We start from the raw sequence: 19,752 nt of genomic DNA, 5'->3' as shown, positions 1-19,752 counted from the left end.
TGTTGGTGGATCACCGTTGTCAATGGCTACCATCCATCCTTCCAGTGAAAACTACGCTCACGCGCTCTGTCACAGCACGGCTAATCACCGGTTGGTTCTCGATCCGGTTGGAATAGGATTTACTATCCTTTTGCATCTGTCACTAACGCCCAGCCTTCAGGAGTTTGAAGCTCGTCACAGTCATTCAATCCTTGAATCCTACTCGGAATACCACAGACAAGGTTTAGGCTTTCCGGATTCTCATGAATGCCGCCATCAGTTCTAGCTTATACCACAGAGATTCTGATTAAGAGATCTCGGAGATACTCATTCAATCGAATATAGAACAGAGGTGGTTGTCAGGCACACGTTCATGGTTTGAGGAAGGTGATGAATGTCACGGATCATCACCTTCATCACAGTTAAGCGCGAATGAACATCTTAGATAGGAACAAGCGTGTTTGAATGGAAAACAGAAATACTTGCATTAATTCATCGAGACACAGCAGAGCTCCTCACCCCCAACAATGGGGTTTAGAGACTCATGCCGTCAGAGAATACAAAGTTTAGATCTGAAATGTCATGAGATACAAAATAAGTCTCTAAAAGTTGTTTAAATACTAAACTAGTAGCCTAAGTTTACAGAAATTGGATAAACTATGATGGATGATGCAGAAATTCACTTCTGGGGCCCACTTCTGTGTGCTGGGGCCCACTTGGTGTGTGCTGGGGCTGAGACTTAAGCAATCCACGTGCAGAGGCCATTTGTGGAGTTGAACGCCAGTTTTTGTGCCAGTTTGGGCGTTCAACTCCAGTTTTTGATCCTTTTCTGGCGCTGGACGCCAGAATTGGGCAGAGGACTGGCGTTGAACGCCAGTTTACGTCATCTATTCTTGTGCAAAGTATGGACTATTATATATTGCTGGAAATCCCTGGATGTCTACTTTCCAACTCAATTGGAAGCACGCCATTTCGAGTTCTGTAGCTCCCGAAAATCCACTTTGAGTGCAGGGAGGTCAGAATCCAACAACATCAGCAGTCCTTTTTCAGCCTGAATCAGATTTTTGTTCAGCTCCTTCAATTTCAGCCAGAAAAATACCTGAAATTATAGAAAAACACACAACTCATAGTAAAGTCTAGAAATATGAATTTTTCCTAAAAACTAATAGAAATAGACTAAAAACTAACTAAAACATACTCAAAACTATATGAAATTATCCCCAAAAAGCGTATAAAATATCCGCTCATCAGCTTTATATCAAGTTCGTTGAACCTAGAGATATCTTGATCGTGTGTTTTTATGTTGATAATTTGATCTTTACTGGGAACAATTTGAAGATAATTGCAGAATTCGGGGAGGCTATGATAAAGCACTTTGAAATGACATATATGTGCTTGATGTCTTACTTTCTTGGCATTGAAGTGGTTTAAAGAGATGATGGTATTTTCATTTCTCAAAAGAAATATGCAAATGATATTTTGAAGAAATTTCAAATGAAACATTCAAAGCCAGTTCCTACTCCAGTCGAAGAGAAGTTCAAGTTACTAAAAGATAAAGGAAGAGCAGTAAATCCTACATATTACAAAAGCTTGATTGGAAGTCTAAGGTACTTGACTGTGACTAGACCAGATATTGTGTTTGGAGTTGGTTTGTTTAGCAGATTCATGGAGGAACCTTGTACCAACCATTTGCAAGCGGCAAAAAGGATTCTTCGATATATCAAAGATACTTTAAATGATGGTATTTATTATGAAAATACTAATGAAGTAAACCTTATCGGTTACACTGACAGTGATTGGGCTGGAGATATAGAAACAAAAAAAAGTACTTCAGAATTTGTATTTCATCTTGGTTCTGGTGCAATTTCTTGGTCTTTAAAGAAACAACTAGTAGTTACTCTCTCTACAGCAGAAGCAGAATATATAGCAGTAGCAAATTTTAAATTCTAAAGGAAAACATAGCTTTAACAAAATACTTACACGCGTGGTTTGCACATTATTATGGATATAAGAGACATCCTTTCTCTTATGCACCTTATTCCAAATCTCTCCTCGACTAATGCGTCTCCCCTGTAATCGTTCCTGTATATTGACATTGAGACAATTATAAACCCAACAAATGAAAAATAAGAAAACAATGAAATAGCCTAAAACAACTTTGAGACTGATTATCTCTTCTTCTTCTCTTCACCTTGCTAAGCTTTTTGAACCGCCTGTGTGAGTGCATTTTTTCTGCACTTCTCCAATTGTGCCATCATATATAAGTATACTAAGAAAACAATTTAATCCAACTCAATATGCCATAGATAAATCTACTTAGATACCAATTCAATAACTTTTACCTGTGTATCAGCCCTCATGCGGTATTCAAGGGACCATTTCCAATTACTTGGATCTATTCCTTCTGGGCATTGGGCAATATTCTGTTCCAAAGTCTTTGTTCCATCATAAAATTGGTGAAACAACTTTCCTCTTGTATCCTTCCAAATTTTGCCTATTCTCTTTAGAATCATCTGCTTGATCATGCCTTCACTATCCTCCTCAAAGTGGAAGCTCGCCTACAAACTTATTAGGAAATAATGTATTCTAATTTTCTTCTATATAATTACAGATAAACAAAGGAAAAAGAATAGACGCCTACAAAGAAGACTTCAATTCCTGGCTCCTATAAATAGTACTGGAAACATAGAGTTGCCAAACTAGATGCAGGGGCTTGTTTAAGTAATCTATTATCAGAAAGTGACATATAACAGAAGGTCAATAACTTCAGCTATATTCCTTTTAATTTATTATCATATAACAAATGATCAAATGCAGCATACTATAAAGTGAACATAAAATTTCAATGAGTAGTTCCTTTCAACATACAACAAACATTCATAAAGATGCTTACTCATAGAATAATGCAGGTTGTTCAATTAGTAAGCAACAGCAGACCAACAACAGAGTGAATGGGGGAAAAATAGGATCAATAACAAGAATAGATCCAAGTTAAGCATTCACGATATCCCTCCGTCCGGCAAGCCTAGGACTAATCTGTCGCAAATCGAAAATAGGTTACTACATCTACAATGTGGGATTTGAACTCTGATACTTGCTTAAGCGAACTAGTGAACTAATCATTAGATCAGCCCAAGTTGTTTAAGCATTCAGAGTTTCAACCGATATGGATAATATCCAATTTCTTGGATTAAGTGTTTACTGTTTAGCCAGAAACTATTGAATCCATGCATCAAATTCTAACAGTGATGACATCGGCTAGATAAAACCAACACCATTAAAATTGATAGAACAAATTTCTAAAGATAATATCATTCAATATAGCTTCACATTCTATGGTATAATTTACTTTTCTTGATAATTTTATTGAAAAAAGTTTACATTACTCACAGTGAGTGGAGTACTTAACAATATATGATGTAAAGTTCTTAGACACAAAATGCAGATAACGAGGTTCCACCCGACAAGTCAGGAAACCCCAAACTAACATTATAACCACTGCCAACATATATGCAACCGTTGCTAATTGACATGCCTCCATAGACACTTGCTCCAGTTTTGTAGGACCACAAAATCTTCCCATTTTTTGCATTCATTGCATATATTGACCCCAATAGGTCTATTGATCCAGCAAAGACAACATCATTTGCAACACTAACAGGTCCATTAGAAGTGCTGTTACTAGGATTAGCAGTGGACCATACAATTTTCCCATTACTTGCATCCATTGCCACCCAACCACCACTAGTTGTGGTTCTGTTTGATGGTGCAAGAGTGAAGTTTTTGGCCCCGGAATTTACAATGTTTGTGTAAACTCTCCTTTCGTCCGTCGCCGCACCCCATGTTCCTCCTCCTACTATTCCGCCTGGTCCAGCTTCCTGCAAAAGGGGCAAAGCTCAAAAGTGTGAATGTTTTATTCATTGATTAGTTACTGCTCTACATGTAAGCTTCAACCATACCACCTAACAAAAAATCAGTCATCACATCAGTGTATATTGAAAACAAGTTAAATATATTTTATATACAAATATATAATGATTGATTCAGTGACTGATTTTTTGTGTGCATATAACATTTTGAGGAATGCTAGGGGGTCAGTAATTTTGGTGTTTTGTAACCATCAATTGGCCATCAATAGTGTTTTTAATGGTCTGAGATTACATCTAATGGTAGGAGATCACTCACTTTTGTTTTGATGGTTAAGTGCTGGCCAGAAAACACAAAAATTGCTGGTCCCCTAGACTTTTCCTAACATTTTTTATCTACGGTTAGAATTATGAAAAGCATGAATTTGTTATGATACAACACAGTTATTGATACATGATAAATAAATTTTTTATGATAGGATTTGACTTTGTGTAATCTTGAAATGTGATTGAGGTTTTCATTTATGACTTCATTAGGTAATGAGTTACTGTTATAATTGATTTCATTTATGATTCTAATTGCTTTATCTATGACATAAAACATTTTAGTGTGACTCGCACTTGAGTTCAGCTTCAGCCAGTCTTTGATTCAAAACGTTTTCAGGTCTTACCGTGAACCAAGTAATGTTGCCATTGTTGCGATCCAAAGCCCATGCATAGCCACTTTTCTGAACAGCAGCAACAATATCTTTCTTAGTTCCATTGACATATACACTCAACATCATTGGTGCCTCACCAAAATCAGCATCAGGGGTAGGACCAGAAGGAGGACAACCGGGAATTGAAGCATTGTTGCATTGATAAAACCAAACATCATACCCTCCTAGTTGCCGGTACCATTCAATCTTTCCGGTGTCCAAATCAAGGGCCAAGATTGAATTGGAGTGGTTTTCAGGCTCAACACAGTCATCAGGTTCAGTAGGCACTGTTCTGTTGCTCTGCCTTTCTTGACACTCAAGTATTCGTCGCGGCGCAGAGTAGAGGTTCCCAGTGGCAATGTAGACATGGTTTCTTTGAGCATCAATGGAGGGGCTGCTACCCCATATGGCTGCTCCTGCATACCCTCCAACCGTGCCATTGTTATCCGGTAACGTGTAGGTTTGCCATATGATGGCGCCGGATAAGGCATCAAGTTTCGCCATGCTGCCTCGAAATATGCAGCATCGTTCAATGGTTTCAGCTTCTTCTAGTGATGATGTTCCAACATAGTAACCTCTAATGGATACCAATGCACCATAAGTAATTCAGAATTCAATTGAAAGTGTAAGATAAAAATATTGCCACATTTGTTCAATTCTGGTTTGCAACTTAGATTGGGTAAGAACTTGCATAATGTTGAGTTTTAAACTTAGACCAAGCTTGTAGCTCATCATATTCTTTGAACAATCATAGAGTATACCTCTTGATGCAATATATATTATCAACAACTGAACAAGTTGGCTTTGGAGAAAAAATTTAGGCCAAATTATTATTGATGTCTTTGTAGTTTTGTTCAATTTCTAATGTCTCTTTACTTTATGATTAGGTTTTTATGTTATAATAGAATTTTTTTAATTAGGTTATTGTAATTAAAATATTTCTAATATAATTCTTATAGGATATAAACAATTTTATTTCAACAAGACTTTTAATTTAAAATTTTTGTAATTAAATTTCTATATTAGACAATAAATTGTACAAAGATGGGGACTTAATCACAATAAAAAGGACCTTATTGAGAACTCTTTATTCAGTATAAGAATTAAATTAGAGATGTTTAAATTATAAAGGTCTTGATTGAAAATTGGGGAAAATTATAAAACTTCAAGAATAATTAAACAAAATCTTATTAAAACAATATCATTGATGGAATCCAAAAATACAATAGCAGCAAACATATATTATTCATGTACTAACCCTTTGTAGTATGTTCCAGACATGGTGATAAGTGCTAGAGGATGATGATCCAAATAGGTTAACCACAAAAGCTTACCATTTGTTCTGTTTAGAGCAATAACTACAGCAGGGCCATAAATTCCAACCATCAATGAATCGTGATCACCAACTATTGTAGGAGTTGATCTTGACACTGTCCAATTCACATTGGTTGTTAATCTAGGTGCATTTAGACCTGTTAATTCTTGCAAGTTCTGCTTCCAAATAAGGGATCCATTTGTTTCATTCACTGCATATATGTTACCATTCCAACTTGGAAAATAAAGGGTATCCTCATATATTGCTGGTGTTGCAGTTATGTCTTTGCCTGCATAGAATTTCCACTTCAAACTTAGCTTTGGTGCTGTTTTGGGACTGATCTTAAACTCTTTGTAGCCATATCTTCTGTTGAACAAATCTCCACCATGGTTCAACCAATCTTGTGAATTTTGCCACTGAAATCAAGAAAAATTAATGTGAAATTTTATTTTCTAATTTGTAAGAGTCAAGAAGTCAATATTTTTCGACCAATACCAATTATTTTTTTAATTTTAAACCTTTAAATCCTAAATCTTAAATTATATACTCTAAATTCTAATACTAAACTACAAATTCTCCAAAAATAAAAATTAAAAAAATAATTAAAAAAATTACTATTATTAACTACTTAAAAATTGGTTCCTATACTTTTTCAATTTGTAAAATAAAAACTCTATTTCAACAACTTTTAAAATAAAACTAAACTTGAAAGAGAAAATGGGTTATAAAAATAGTTTATTAAAAAAAAAAAAGAAAAAAGAGTATGGGAGAGAGATAGGGAAAAGTATAATACATTTGAGGTTGAAGCAAAGACTAATGTTGCATGAACACATAACAAGAATAAACATAAAACAAAGTCTGTGCTGAATTTAGGTGTCGCCATGCATGAAGCTGAATCTGGCAAATAAGATGAATAACAATATTAAGGAAACAAATTTTCAAGAAACTGGCACATGTAATTTAAATGGATCATGTTTGCCTCAACACAATGGACTCTCAAATAAATCTTCGACTACTCATTCCGGTGGCTAATATTTTGACTTTGAATTTAACCCTTTTTTTTTTTTTTTGAAGCAAAGAAAACTCAACACATTAGAGTGGAGCGTATACACACAGACATGAACTAAACCTGCATACAAAAGTTATGAACCTCTGTCATCTCCGACATTGCTATCAACAACCAAAAGGATCACTACCAGTCCATTCTTTGTAACTCAAAAACGTCCTTCCCTATATGTTATCAACACCTGTTTCTTTATTATTGAAAATTCTGGCATTGTGTTCTAACCAAATGTTCCAAATCACTGCAAAGAATCCTGTCAGCCATGTCTTCTGCTCTTCTTTTCGATTGTGCATACCAGTCCAACTCTCAAATAGTTCTTTAATGGTTCTAGGAATAGTCCAAACTCTATTCAAAGCCCTCAACCAAGCACACCAGACCTGCCATGTATACTCACAAACCAGAAATAAATGTTGTACAAATTCTACCTCCTTTTTACACAGTACACATATATTATCACTATTAAAAATAATTCCTAGTCTACTCAACCTTTCTTTAATATTAACTCTACCAACTAGGACAAATCATCCAAAAAGCTCTATTCTTTTTATCTCTTTTTTTATTTGTTTAGATTTTTTTTCCTACATAAAGATCGTGCTGTACTATACCCTCACATCAATGATTTAATAATTAAAATATTTATGTTATTTGGATTTTTCTTGCACTACTTTTTTGTTATTCATTTATTTTTCTGCAAACAATTGAAAGATAAGTGGACAAGCTAAGAATTTATTTTAGACAAAAAATTCTTATACAATTCACCTAATTTCTTTTCCATCTTTTCTTTTTCTCTCTAAACTCTCAGTCCTTATTTATTTCTTAATTTTTTCTTTTCCTATGATCCTATTCCTATGTGAGTTTATTGAACTCATACGATCATGATAGATTCATGAGCCATTCTATTCTATCCTATCTCTTTATTTATTTTAATGTTGAGAAAATTAATTGACTTGAGTTCCTCTCTTTTTTCCATTCTAAACAAAACATTATATATATATATATATATATATATATATAAAAGATAATAATAACTATCGGCAGTCTATTTTTTCCTCACGCGCGAATTTATATGTATAATCTCTTTTTTTTTTCTGTATTTATATGTATAACTAATACCATAAAATTAAGACAAAATTTTGTCAAAAGACTCTAACGAACACTATAAAAAAAATCATCGAATTTATTAGTAGATTTACTAAAAAATCTGCTGATAATAATCTATTTGTCGTTAAATTTAGCGTTAGATATAAAATTTTAGTTAGCAAAATTTTAGAATTTATTATTATCGAATTCATTTTTCGATAAATCTGACAATAATATATTATTTATTAATAATTAATTTAATAATTATTGACAAATTTAGCCGACAATAAATCTAATAATAAATTTTTTAAAAATAATATTTTAAAAATTTAATATATAATTTTAAATATTTAAATTTAATAATTTTTAAACTAAAAAAACTAAAATTTTACAATTTTTTATAATAATTTTTTTATAATTTTTCGTTAAAAGTTCACAATCAAATTCAAATATTAAAGTTTATGATGACCAAAGAAAAAAAAAATCACTCGTGTAAAAAAAATCAAAATTTAATAATTAACAACAATTAATAATAAGTCAATAATTAACTCAAAAAAATTAATAAACTAAGATTAATTCAAAAAATTAACAATAATCAACATTAATTAACTAAAAATATAACTCAGATAATAATAACTTAGAAAATTAATACTCAATAATTAATTTAGAAAATTAACAAGTTAAGATTAATCGAGAGAGTTAACAACAATTAACACTACTTAACTCAAAAAATTAATAACAATAAACACTAATTAACTTAAAAATTAATTTTAAAAATAATTAACTCAGACAACAATAAACTTAAAAAATTAACAACAATAAGTTGATATTTATTCAAAAAGTTAATAAGCTAAGATTAACTTAAGGAATTAATAACAATCAACACTAATTAACTTAGAAAATAATAAACTTAGAAAACTAACAACAATCAACAATAAGTCAATAATTAATTTAGAAAATTAACAAACTAAGATTAACTTAAAGAATTAACAACAATCAACACTAATTAACTCAGAAAATAATTAACTCAAATAACAATAAAATAACAAAATTAAAAACAATCAATAATAAGTCAATAATTATTTCAAAAAATTAACAAGTTAAAATTAATTCAAAAAATTAACAACAATCAACACTAATTAACTCACACAACAATAAACTCAAAAAATTAACAATCAACCAAAAAATCATCAACCGAGAACTAATCCTAAATTACACCTTACCTAACCTAACATTATTTAATTTTTAATTACACTAAATTAATGCAACAAATAAACCCTAATCACACACTTCATTAAAAAATTTAATCAAGAATTTAATAAAATCCTAAACAAATAAAAAAATCTATAAAAATACAAAAATTATAGAAAAATTACCTTTAATGATAGCTGCAGAATGGTGGAAGCGTGGTGGTGATTGAAGGCTGCAATAAAACTTATGGTGGTGGAGTTAGGATTTAGTAATATAATAAACAACTAAAAAGAAAAATAGACAACAACCTTACATTTGGCGTGGTGGACCTCAGTTGCAGTGACGGCGACACGATGACGACTTCCGACGGGGACACCAACAGTGACGGCAGAGGCTTTCAACGAAGACTCCAACAGCAGTGACGACGACGTGAGAAGGGTTTTTCATTTGAAATTTACTCCAAATTTACCGTTGGATTTACAAGTGGAAAAATCTGACGGTAAGGTATCTATTGTTGCCTAAACGTCGCATTTCACTAAATCGTGTTACCGTTAAAAAATTTCGACAAAAAATCTGACGCTAATAAAATTAATTTTCATGCTTCTATTACCGTTGGATTTAGCTATGGAATTTTAAATCCGACGATAACTTAATTGAGGGACAAATTTTAGCTCGTAACCGTTAGAAAAATTGGCGGTAATATCCATCGCTAAATCCAACGATAAATTCAACAGTATTAATTACATTTCCTGTAGTATAAAGATTTAACTTTGTTAATTTCTGTCAATTTTTTTTTAAATGTATCTTTTTATTTTTATGTTCACACTTTTTCTTTTTATTTTTTTTCTCTCAACACCACAACTTCACCTCTCATTGTCAACCTAAATCTCACATACTAAACTTTAAACCCTACAAAGAGTGAGGGTTAAAAAAATCATTTTATAATTAAAAAATGGACTAAATAGCCCGTATAAAAGTTGATTTTATATAAATTAAAAAAAAAAAAACCTCCTCAACCACCTCTCTTTCAATCAATATTACACTCTCTTATTGTTTTTCCTCCACCTTTCTTCCTACCTATCTGCCCCTTCATAAACATGACCTCTTTCAAAACTTCATTCTTCAATAATAACGTCTTCACAACTCACAACCAAAAGTCAATTCCCTAGTTAGAATGAAAATTGGAGAGTTGGATGGGTAAGTACTCATTCAAATGCAAGTCAAATCAAGAGAAAATTAAAATATTGATCACTTAATATTTCTCTTTGATATTATACTTACGAAATCTATAAAAGATAATAAAACAATGAGAAAAAATGTTGTTCCGCCTTACACTCCTATACTAATTAAGGAAATCAAGGAATTTCATCAAGTCAATATTGATAGTTGTTGGAAGCACGTTAGTTCTTGCACAAATTTGATTTTTGAGAAATGGTAAATCAGGGGAAAGAATAAAATTACTCAATAATCAATTAATACAAATTTTAAATATATAAATTTCAAAATTAAGAAAATGAAAATATATTAAAGGATCTACAAAATAAAGAAATAAAATAAGTATTTGTGAAGAGATACATCGTTGACTTTTAACATATATAGACTATAGTAGCACATTGTTTTCGACATATATACATAATAGATATATCCACAGACATGGAAATATATAGAAATATTTTCTTATTTGTTCTTGAATTTTATTGGTGTCAAGTAAATAAACACCTATATTATTTATGATATTCAAACTTGATTGATTTCATATATAACCATGCCACTACACCACTTCTAGCAGGTAGTAGCGGTTTTAGAATTGGATAGCGATGGTTTTTAACCGTCGTAAAATGGATAGCAGCGGTTTTCAATTCGCTTTAAAATAGGAAGCGGCAAAACTATTAGTGACGGTTTTTAGTAACCGCTGAAATAACCATTGCTAATTAATATTTTGCCGCGAATTGATTTTACGTCAGTTTTAACCGCTGCCAAAAACGAAACCAGACCTACTTGTTGTTTGTGGTGGTTATTAACCGTCACAAAATCTCAATGGCCAAGCTAATACATTTCTATTATAACAGCGGTTCGTAACCACCGCCAAATGACGCATTGCAGTTTTTTTTAAGCCAAAATTTTTAATACATCATCAATTCTTTAGTTCCTTTTACATTGTCATCAAGTGTGTTGCTTTAATTTAATAAAATAAAGAACAACCAATCAAACTAAAAAAAGCAGAACAAAAATATATATGCAAAAGACAATATATATAATAGTAATTTGTCCTAAGTGCATCCATGACTATAAACTAGAAAAAAATGCTAAAATAACTAAATAGTGAACAATTAAAAAGTGATTAGATTCAACTAAAAATCGTATAATTATATATTTCCTACTTAATGTGTATACTCATTGCCGATGAAAGCCATATACTAACCAATAGCTCAATCATGATCATAGTTGTCAGAACTAAACCGGTGATCGAACCGATCAGGCTACTGGGTTACTGGGTCACTGGTTCAACTGGTGGGTCACAGTTGAACCGGTTAACCCAGTCCTATGTAAATAAAAAATAGTAAAAAATTTAAAATTCATTTTAAGAATATCTAGCTATTCTAAAATAATATGGAACAGGAACAATAAGTATTTTGCTAATTTTACTCTATCATAAATATTTTATTTTATTTTTATATTAAAATAACTATTATTTTCAAATTTTAATAATTTATTAATTAATTTATATCTATTATACTATTATATACTACAAATATTTATTAAAAAATAATATTAATAGATATTATATAATTATAAAAAAAATAAGTGAGTTTATAATTATTATTAAATAAAAATATAATTAATTTAAAAATAAGTGAGTTTATAACTAAAATTAAAATAAATTAAATAGAAGTAAATTATTTGATGAAAGATATCTATATATATATTATAATTTGCAAATAAATTAATAAGAAGTATGATAGCCTGAATGGCACCTTTTTCATTGAGGATAGGGGTTCGAAACCCACCATTAAGTGCATGAAGCCATCTCCATAGCAAACTTGATGCTTCCACAGCATTCAAGAATAATATGTTACCTTGCTCAGATAGAATTGTCATTTTTTTTTACCTAAATAGTAAGAAATTCATTATGATTAAAAAGTATAATTAGTCAATTTTTTGATAATTAAGCCAATTAATTAGATTAATATAAACTAATAAAAGATCAAAAGAAGATGCTATTTTGCCTTTGAAGTTCCTAAGTTCTTTGTTAGTTGGTTTAGTTTCTAATTACAGGATCATATTAATTTGGGGGTTAATTATGTAACCAAGTTATAGATCTAACTCCAAAAGCTAACTTACCAAATAACATAGCGTCTACTATAGCATTTAGCTATTTAACTCCAAAAGCTAACTCTCACACACAAGTAATATATACACAATTAAAATGATACTAAAGACACTGCTATTATTATTATATAAAAGTTCTTATGAAAGGTAAGTTAAATAAGAACAATGTATGACTTTTCTTTCTTTAACATTGGAAACAACTAAGATGCTTGCTTGAAAAGAGAGGAAGGGTTGATCTACAAAGCTGTAACACTTAGGTGTAATGGATTAAAAACAAAGCACAAATGCAAAATAAATATAAATATATTACTTCTAACTATTAGACTCACATGTATTTAATTAATAGTTAATAATTAAATTAGTTACTATTCCAATTAGTTAGTTACAATCATAGTTAGTAGTTTCTAGAATTAGTTAGAGCTATTCTATTATATATAAGTATGTACTTTTTTTACTCTTTTCGTATTTTTAATATTCATTCTCAATTGAATCATTCTTTTTTCATCATCAAAGTCTCTGAACTAATGCATATTATGGAATTAAGCACTGTAACTGCAAGGTACAGGGAAAAAACAGGGCAAAAAATGTGCATAATAAGAAAGGAAATAATGAGTGAAATTGTATGTATATTATTTGGTCTCTTAGGTTACACTCTGATGTTTATATAGGTGATCAACAACACAATCACACTAAGAAACTATTGCTACATCAGAAAGGAAAAATTAACTAGTTAGAAAGCATAACTGCTACCGAAGAAGAAAACAAGATTCAGAGATATAGCAGAGTTTAAGAATCATACGAAATATAAAAATCGTAAATCATCAAGAGCATCTAAAATCAGATAAGCATCCCTTATCAATTGAAGGTGGCAGCACTATAAAGGAGGAAGAAGAAACCAACTATCGGCAAACTGGATAAGCCTGCAGAGATTGAATTTATCTGAGATTAGATTTTAAATTTAGAAGAAGTAGAAACTACATAATTTTTTTTGAAAGGGATGGAGAAAAACACCAAATTCGTTGATAGAAGCATGGAATTTTGAGGTAAAGAGTGTTCAATTTCGCCACATTGGGTCTGTGGCAATTGAGAGAGCCCAGCTTAAGTTGGCCACGAGCAAACAAGAACGTGGGAAAGTTTCGTACAATTTGGTCACGGAAATCCAAGTCATTGCAAGTGGTTACCACAGTAAGGATATTTACCACTCGTTCGTGGGTATCTTCCCGTTGCTAAGTTTCATTTTTATGGTAGTGTTTGCAACAAATGAGCATCCGTGACTAAGGAGGGCGACACGTTTTTAATTAGCCACGTTTTTTACTCCGTTAGCCATAATTTTAACACCCGTGAAAATATTTTGTTAGCCACATCTTTGGCACGTTTGGCCACGCGCTTTTCCGTGGCAAAATAAAAGGATGCACAATGAAATTTTTGCTTTTGTCACGCTTTACCTATGGCAAAATTGAGGCAGGCCGGATTTTTTAGCTACAATTTTTTCCGTGACCAATGTTAACGAGTTATTTAACATCAGTTTTTTCTATGGCAAAATAAAAATGAAAATATTTGGCTTTTGACATGCTTTATTTGTGGCTAAGTATTTCTTTCAAATTATTTGAGATAAAGGCTCTGATATTTTTTCCTACAAATAAATGCACATCGCATTGGACTAGTGTATTCACTTAATGAATTCATTTAGAAAAATGTACAGCCGAATAAAAAATTTGTCAGACATTTACGACTAATCGTTGTCCTTCTCCGCTTACATAACTCCATCTTTCTTTAGTAAAGTTGATCCAATAACCTCACTTTGATATACATGCCTTCCCAATTGTTTCTCCTAATACAATAAATAAAAATTTAAAAGGTAATCACAAATTTAATTATAAACTCTAATTTTATAATAATAGTATAACAGTATGTAACACAAAAAAGATAAAAAAAAAATTTACCATCTGAGTTGCTCTTCTAGCATTGCTTTTACTTCCACCGGCATGTGAAATTATAAGCTTCTCACAATTTTTGGCGTTTTGCAAACATCGTTTCTATGATTTTCAAAGCTTTTATCAGTAAATAAATGTTAACGAATAACCAAAGCCAACATTCAATAAAAAAATACAAAAGTATAAAATAAGTAATTACCTTTATTTTAAGGTTCATATATGATCCACAAAAGCAGTCCATTCAACAGTTGACGCCAGCATAATCAAACTCAATTTTTCTTGAAATGATTTATAGATAAAATCTATTATTAAATGACAACAAATCAATAAAAATAAACATCAAAGTAAAGCTACTTCAATAAATTTTCACTGTCTTTTTGTGTTATCTTCTAGCATCTTATCCCATCTTTTGATTGAAATGAAACAAAATCTATTTCAACCAGCTACTTGACCAAAAAATCTCACAAATAGGTTCAAACCATTATCTCAATTTTGTCTATTTGCATCTAATTCCATAATGACTTTTCACTTTTTTTCAAGCCCAAATTTAAATTGCTATCATTTTATGAGTGATGATTTCTCTAGTAAAAGTGTCTGAAATCATAGCAAAACGTCAAGTCAAACTAAGCTAAAATTAAAAAAAAAAGAACAAAACAACATAAATGACAAACTTATATATATGGAATTGATTGCACACATATATATAAGTAAGTAATCTAAATTGCATACTAATCTAATCTAAATTACATACATATATCAGTACCAGATTAAACATAGTATTAGATAATAAAAGTACGGTGGGTTATTTCAAAGGTGTTTCTAAAATCCTAAACTTACAAATTAAATAAATGCGACTTTAATGAAACTCAAAATTAGAAAATATAGTTCATAGTTTCATCAAACTAGAAGAGATTAACAATAAATTAAACATATATTTTGTTAATCTGTCCATGCATGATTAATCCAATAAAAATAATATTATTAATTATTGTGTATAACAACAAGAACCTATTCAAGGCCCATAATGCCAGCCACAACCAGTAACATATATTTTATCTCAGATATAAATTGTTCCTAATTATGTATAAATGTATAAAAATTACAAGCAACAAAGTGTCAATAGTCAAACAAAATTTTATATGCTTATTTGCGAAATTATTTTGTTTTATCTTATTGAGAGTATATCTGCGTTTTACATACCGTTAATTGAGTTATATTTCAACATATTTTTATTAGAAAATAATAAAATTAATTGGAAACTTTTGTAGAGGCCTAGTTAGGTAGTTAGCAGAGAAGTGAAAATCATATTGAATACAGAATTTCAAACTGAAAACAAATATGCATAAGATTAATCGAAGCATAGTATAGACAATAAAAACACAGTGGATTGGTTCTAAGGTGTTTCTAACTTCCTGAACTTACTAATTATATATTAGTAACTAATCTATATTGCATACATATATCAGTAATAAATTAAACATAGTATTAGACAATAAAAATACTGTGGATTGGTTCTAAGTGTTAACGAAATTAATTGGGAGTAAAGATTTATAAGGAACAAAGTACTTGCTATTAAGAATCAATGAAAACAAATCATGTGGATAAAAGATATCAATTGGTTTAAAGTACATGTAATACTATATCATAAGTTGTTTAAAAAGAGATTAAAAAAATTCAAAAGTAACATATATATTTTATTTTAGAAGAGTATTTGGACATCAAACTTTGATACTAATATTATTTTCTAGTTGTTTGAAAAAAAAAAGTTAGAGTTTGAATATACCTATCTTTGACATTCACAAACAGTTTATAGACGCAGCAGGTTCTAGTAGATCAATACCACTTTAATTTGTCATCTCCGTCTTTAAAAATTTATCCCCATCATAATTGAGACTTATTTAGTCCAAACCATTTTCTAAACTCAAGTTTATATATTCACTTTGTTTTCCTAGCTCTGCAAGGATTGGTGGTCCGAAAATATTATATTTATATTTCATAGTAAATTAAATGCGTGCAAAATAAAGTCCTAGATAATATAAAAAATGAGAAAAAAAAGAAGTCGAATAAAATAATGAGATAAAATAGTTCATATAATAAAAACACAAGAAATTAAACAACATAAAAATAGTTTCATACATGTCTCTACATTTAACTAAATTAAATATTATTGAGCATAATACTAATACAACATATTCATGAAGTCATTCATAGAGCATATTCAACAACTCAAAATTAAATTCAGATTCAGAATATTTTAGAAGTTTCATCATGCATAATTAAAAGAAAGCACTCAAGTCCAACCATATTAAATCAATGATTTCCTGCTTAGAAATTGGTAAATAAATATTTGGTCAGGTTGGATAATGTATGTTTCTCCAATCTTATATAATCTCTTAAATCTTAAAACCAAACATAAACATAAAAGTTAAAAATTATATAATTTCTTACCTAATATGTATACTCATTACTGATGAAAGCCATATACTAACCAATAACTCAGTCGTGATCATGGATTTAAAATATAGAGCCAAAGAGCTGGTAAACGCGTAGAGAAAATCAGAGATTTAGTACCCAAATTTTTGTAATGCTCAGTAAACAAAAATAGAAAACTTCTATAATAGAATCTAAAAGAGAGGATGAGGTACTAGTGTAGAATGCATGTGAGAAAAGAGACTTTTCAATGTTCGTGTGAACATTGAGTGCTATCAGCTAAGAATGGACATTAGTCTTGTTACACCAAACGTTGAAGGCCACATTGAGTGTGTGAAGCCATCTCTATAGCAAACTTGATGTTTCCACAACATTCAAAAAAATCACATTCTTCCATAGTAATTCAGGTTGAAAATTTTTTGCAAAGTCTTGTGAGTTGTGATAATGATGTCACCTTGTTTAGATAGAGTTGTTATTTTGTGTGACCTAAATAGTAAGAAATTTATTATGATTAAAAAACATAATTAGTCAATTTTTTGATAATCGCAATTAATCATATTCATATAAACAATTAAAAGATTAAAAGAGGATTCTATTTTGTCTTTGAAGTTTCCTGAGTTCTTTGCTAATTGGTTTAGTTTCTAATTACAGGATCATATTAATTTGAGAGTTAATTATGTACCCAAGTTATAGATTAATTCTAAAATCTAACTCACCAAATAACATAGCATTTATTATAGCATTTAACTATTTAACTCCAAAAACTAACTCACACACAAGTAATATATCCACACACAATTAAAATGAGACTAAAGACAGTACTACTATTATTATATAAAAATACTTACGAAAGGTAAGTTAAATAAAAACAATGTATGGCTTTTCTTTCTTTAACATTCGAAACAGCTAAGATGCTTAATTGAGAAGGGAGGAAGGGGTTGATCTACAAAACTGTAATACCTAGGTGTAATGAATTAAAAGCAAAGGATAAATACAAAATAGATATAAATATATTACTTCTAACTATTAGACTCACATGTATTTAATTAATAGTTAGTAATTAAATTAGTTATTATTCTAATAAGTTAGTGTTGGGAAAAACTCAACAAAGGTTTAAAATAAGAACCTGTTTAACAGCGGAAGCATCAGAAATAATTTTTCCACAATCTGTGCGATTAAATAGGCAATACCAAAGATACTCCAAGCAGCAAATATAATGGCAGAAATTAAATAATCAGACACCAGAATTTTAACGTGGGAAAATCCCCAAAAGAGGAACAAAAAATCCACGGGACCTAATCCAGAAAAATCTTCCACTATCAGAATAATGGGTACATAAACAGTCTTCCTAGTGACACTAGAGCATCTCAACAATCAACAAAATACATCATCAAAACTGATGGAATCAACATAAATCCTCCACAAAAGTGGGTATCTCAAATCAGGCAAAAGAGAAGGCAATACAACAAACAAGTTATATCCTAATGTTCATCTCTACACCAGGAATAACATACTAAAATTTCATAAGAAATGGAGCAAGTTTACCAAGTCAATGTAATCAAGATGGCCAAGCTCTTTTCTCCCAAATTCTTCTCCTCTTCGGCGCCGATAAAAAACTCTCTCCTCTCTGTATTTGCTTTTTGTTTCAAAATGAGGGACTTGCCTCTCATTCTCTCTCCGTGGCTATTAGCCACTTTATTCCTTTTTTTTTTTTAAAGCTTGTGGGCCCCACTTGATTGGGGACCCACCAACAAATCTCCCCCTCACCAACACAAGTGGGGATAAGCTGTTCCACTAAGCCCGCCTTTTCTTTGCAGGAATCAAACTTCACTGCAGGTAAACTCTTAGTCATCATATTTGAACCATTATCATCAGTATGGATCTTCTCAAGTGCATATGACTTCATCTCAAGCGCTTGACGTATCCAATGATACCTCACCTCTATGTGCTTCGATCTGGAATGAAACGTTGGATTCTTGCTGAGATGGATAGCACTCTGACTGTCACAGAATAACACAAACTTCTCTTGATTGATGCCTAACTCTTGTAGAAATTTCTTCATCCATAAGAGTTCCTTAGAAGCTTCAACAACAGCAATGTATTCAGCCTCTGTAGTAGACAAAGCAACACATTTTTGAAGTCGAGATTGCCACGGCACAGCTCCCCCTGCAAAAGTCATCATATGACCAGAAGTAGACTTTCTTGAATCAAGATCCCCAGCCATATCCGCATCTGTATAACCATCCAACACAGGTTGGCCACTCCCAAAGCATAAACAAACTCTGGAAGTACCATTAAGGTATCTGAGAATCCACTTCACTACTTGCCAGTGTTCTTTGCCAGAATTAGAGAGAAACCGACTAACAACTCCAACTGCATGAGCAATATCCGGCCTGGTGCAAACCATAGCATACATCAAACTGCCAACTGTAGATGCATATAGAATCTTCTTCATTTCTGCTTTCTCTTTCTCACTTGTAGGACATTGCTGCAAACTGAGCTTGAAATGACTAGCAAGTGGAGTACTAACAGGTTTGGAATTACTCATGTTAAACATCTCTAAAATCTTCTCAAAGTACTTCTGCTGCGACAACCATAGTTTTCTAGTGCACGAAATTGTGATGTCCAGGCTCGAACAATCCCTGGCAACGTGAGCAACTTGGTACGCGTAATCGTGATTACACTTTAATGATGTAAAATTTATGGCTCTTTCTTTCCCTGGCAATGGCGCCAAGAGCATGGTGCCAATACCATGGTTCACAACTTCGATACAACTAACCAGCAAGTGCACTGGGTCGTCCAAGTAATACCTTACGTGAGTAAGGGTCGAATCCCACGGAGATTGTTGGTATGAAGCAAGCTATGG

At 31.3% G+C, this 19,752-nt stretch overlaps 2 protein-coding genes across 2 annotated transcripts; both read right to left on the bottom strand.

Annotated features, from left to right (window-relative positions):
* Nucleotides 1-652: 652 nt before the first annotated feature.
* LOC110269102 (uncharacterized) lies at nt 653-2,532 on the bottom strand. The gene is made up of 3 exons (XM_088500926.1): nt 2,322-2,532; nt 1,960-2,061; nt 653-1,078 (listed from the first exon to the last, which is right to left on the bottom strand). The coding sequence occupies exons 1-3, from the start codon at nt 2,502-2,504 to the stop codon at nt 932-934; spliced, it is 432 nt and encodes a 143-aa protein (XP_088357052.1). The 5' UTR covers nt 2,505-2,532; the 3' UTR covers nt 653-931.
* A 789-nt stretch (nt 2,533-3,321) lies between these two features.
* Nucleotides 3,322-6,320, bottom strand: LOC107616304 (uncharacterized). The gene is made up of 3 exons (XM_016318282.3): nt 5,802-6,320; nt 4,517-5,120; nt 3,322-3,857 (listed from the first exon to the last, which is right to left on the bottom strand). The coding sequence occupies exons 1-3, from the start codon at nt 5,927-5,929 to the stop codon at nt 3,408-3,410; spliced, it is 1,182 nt and encodes a 393-aa protein (XP_016173768.2). The 5' UTR covers nt 5,930-6,320; the 3' UTR covers nt 3,322-3,407.
* Between the last annotated feature and the right edge of the window lie 13,432 nt (nt 6,321-19,752).

Source organism: Arachis ipaensis, chromosome B1 (genome assembly GCF_059453495.1).
Source record: "Arachis ipaensis isolate K30076 ecotype BB chromosome B1, ASM5945349v1, whole genome shotgun sequence".
In the NCBI taxonomy this organism is placed as follows: domain Eukaryota; kingdom Viridiplantae; phylum Streptophyta; class Magnoliopsida; order Fabales; family Fabaceae; genus Arachis; species Arachis ipaensis.
The sequence above is the reverse complement of the archived record's forward strand: the minus strand, read 5'-3'. Positions and strand labels throughout refer to the sequence as shown.

Bases quoted from the DNA above. Each gene is read 5' to 3' on its own strand.
- LOC110269102 (XM_088500926.1), bottom strand. From the start codon at position 2,504: ATGATCAAGCAGATGATTCTAAAGAGAATAGGCAAAATTTGGAAGGAT. The intron at 2,062-2,321 runs GTAAAAGTTATT...GTCAATATACAG, and splicing joins GCATGAGGGCTGATACACAG to GAACGATTACAGGGGAGACG. The intron at 1,079-1,959 runs GTAAGTATTTTG...CTATAATTTCAG, and splicing joins ATAATGTGCAAACCACGCGT to GTATTTTTCTGGCTGAAATT.
- LOC107616304 (XM_016318282.3), bottom strand. From the start codon at position 5,929: ATGGTTGGAATTTATGGCCCTGCTGTAGTTATTGCTCTAAACAGAACA. The intron at 5,121-5,801 runs GTTAGTACATGA...GGTATCCATTAG, and splicing joins TCTGGAACATACTACAAAGG to AGGTTACTATGTTGGAACAT. The intron at 3,858-4,516 runs GTAAGACCTGAA...CCCCTTTTGCAG, and splicing joins GCAACATTACTTGGTTCACG to GAAGCTGGACCAGGCGGAAT.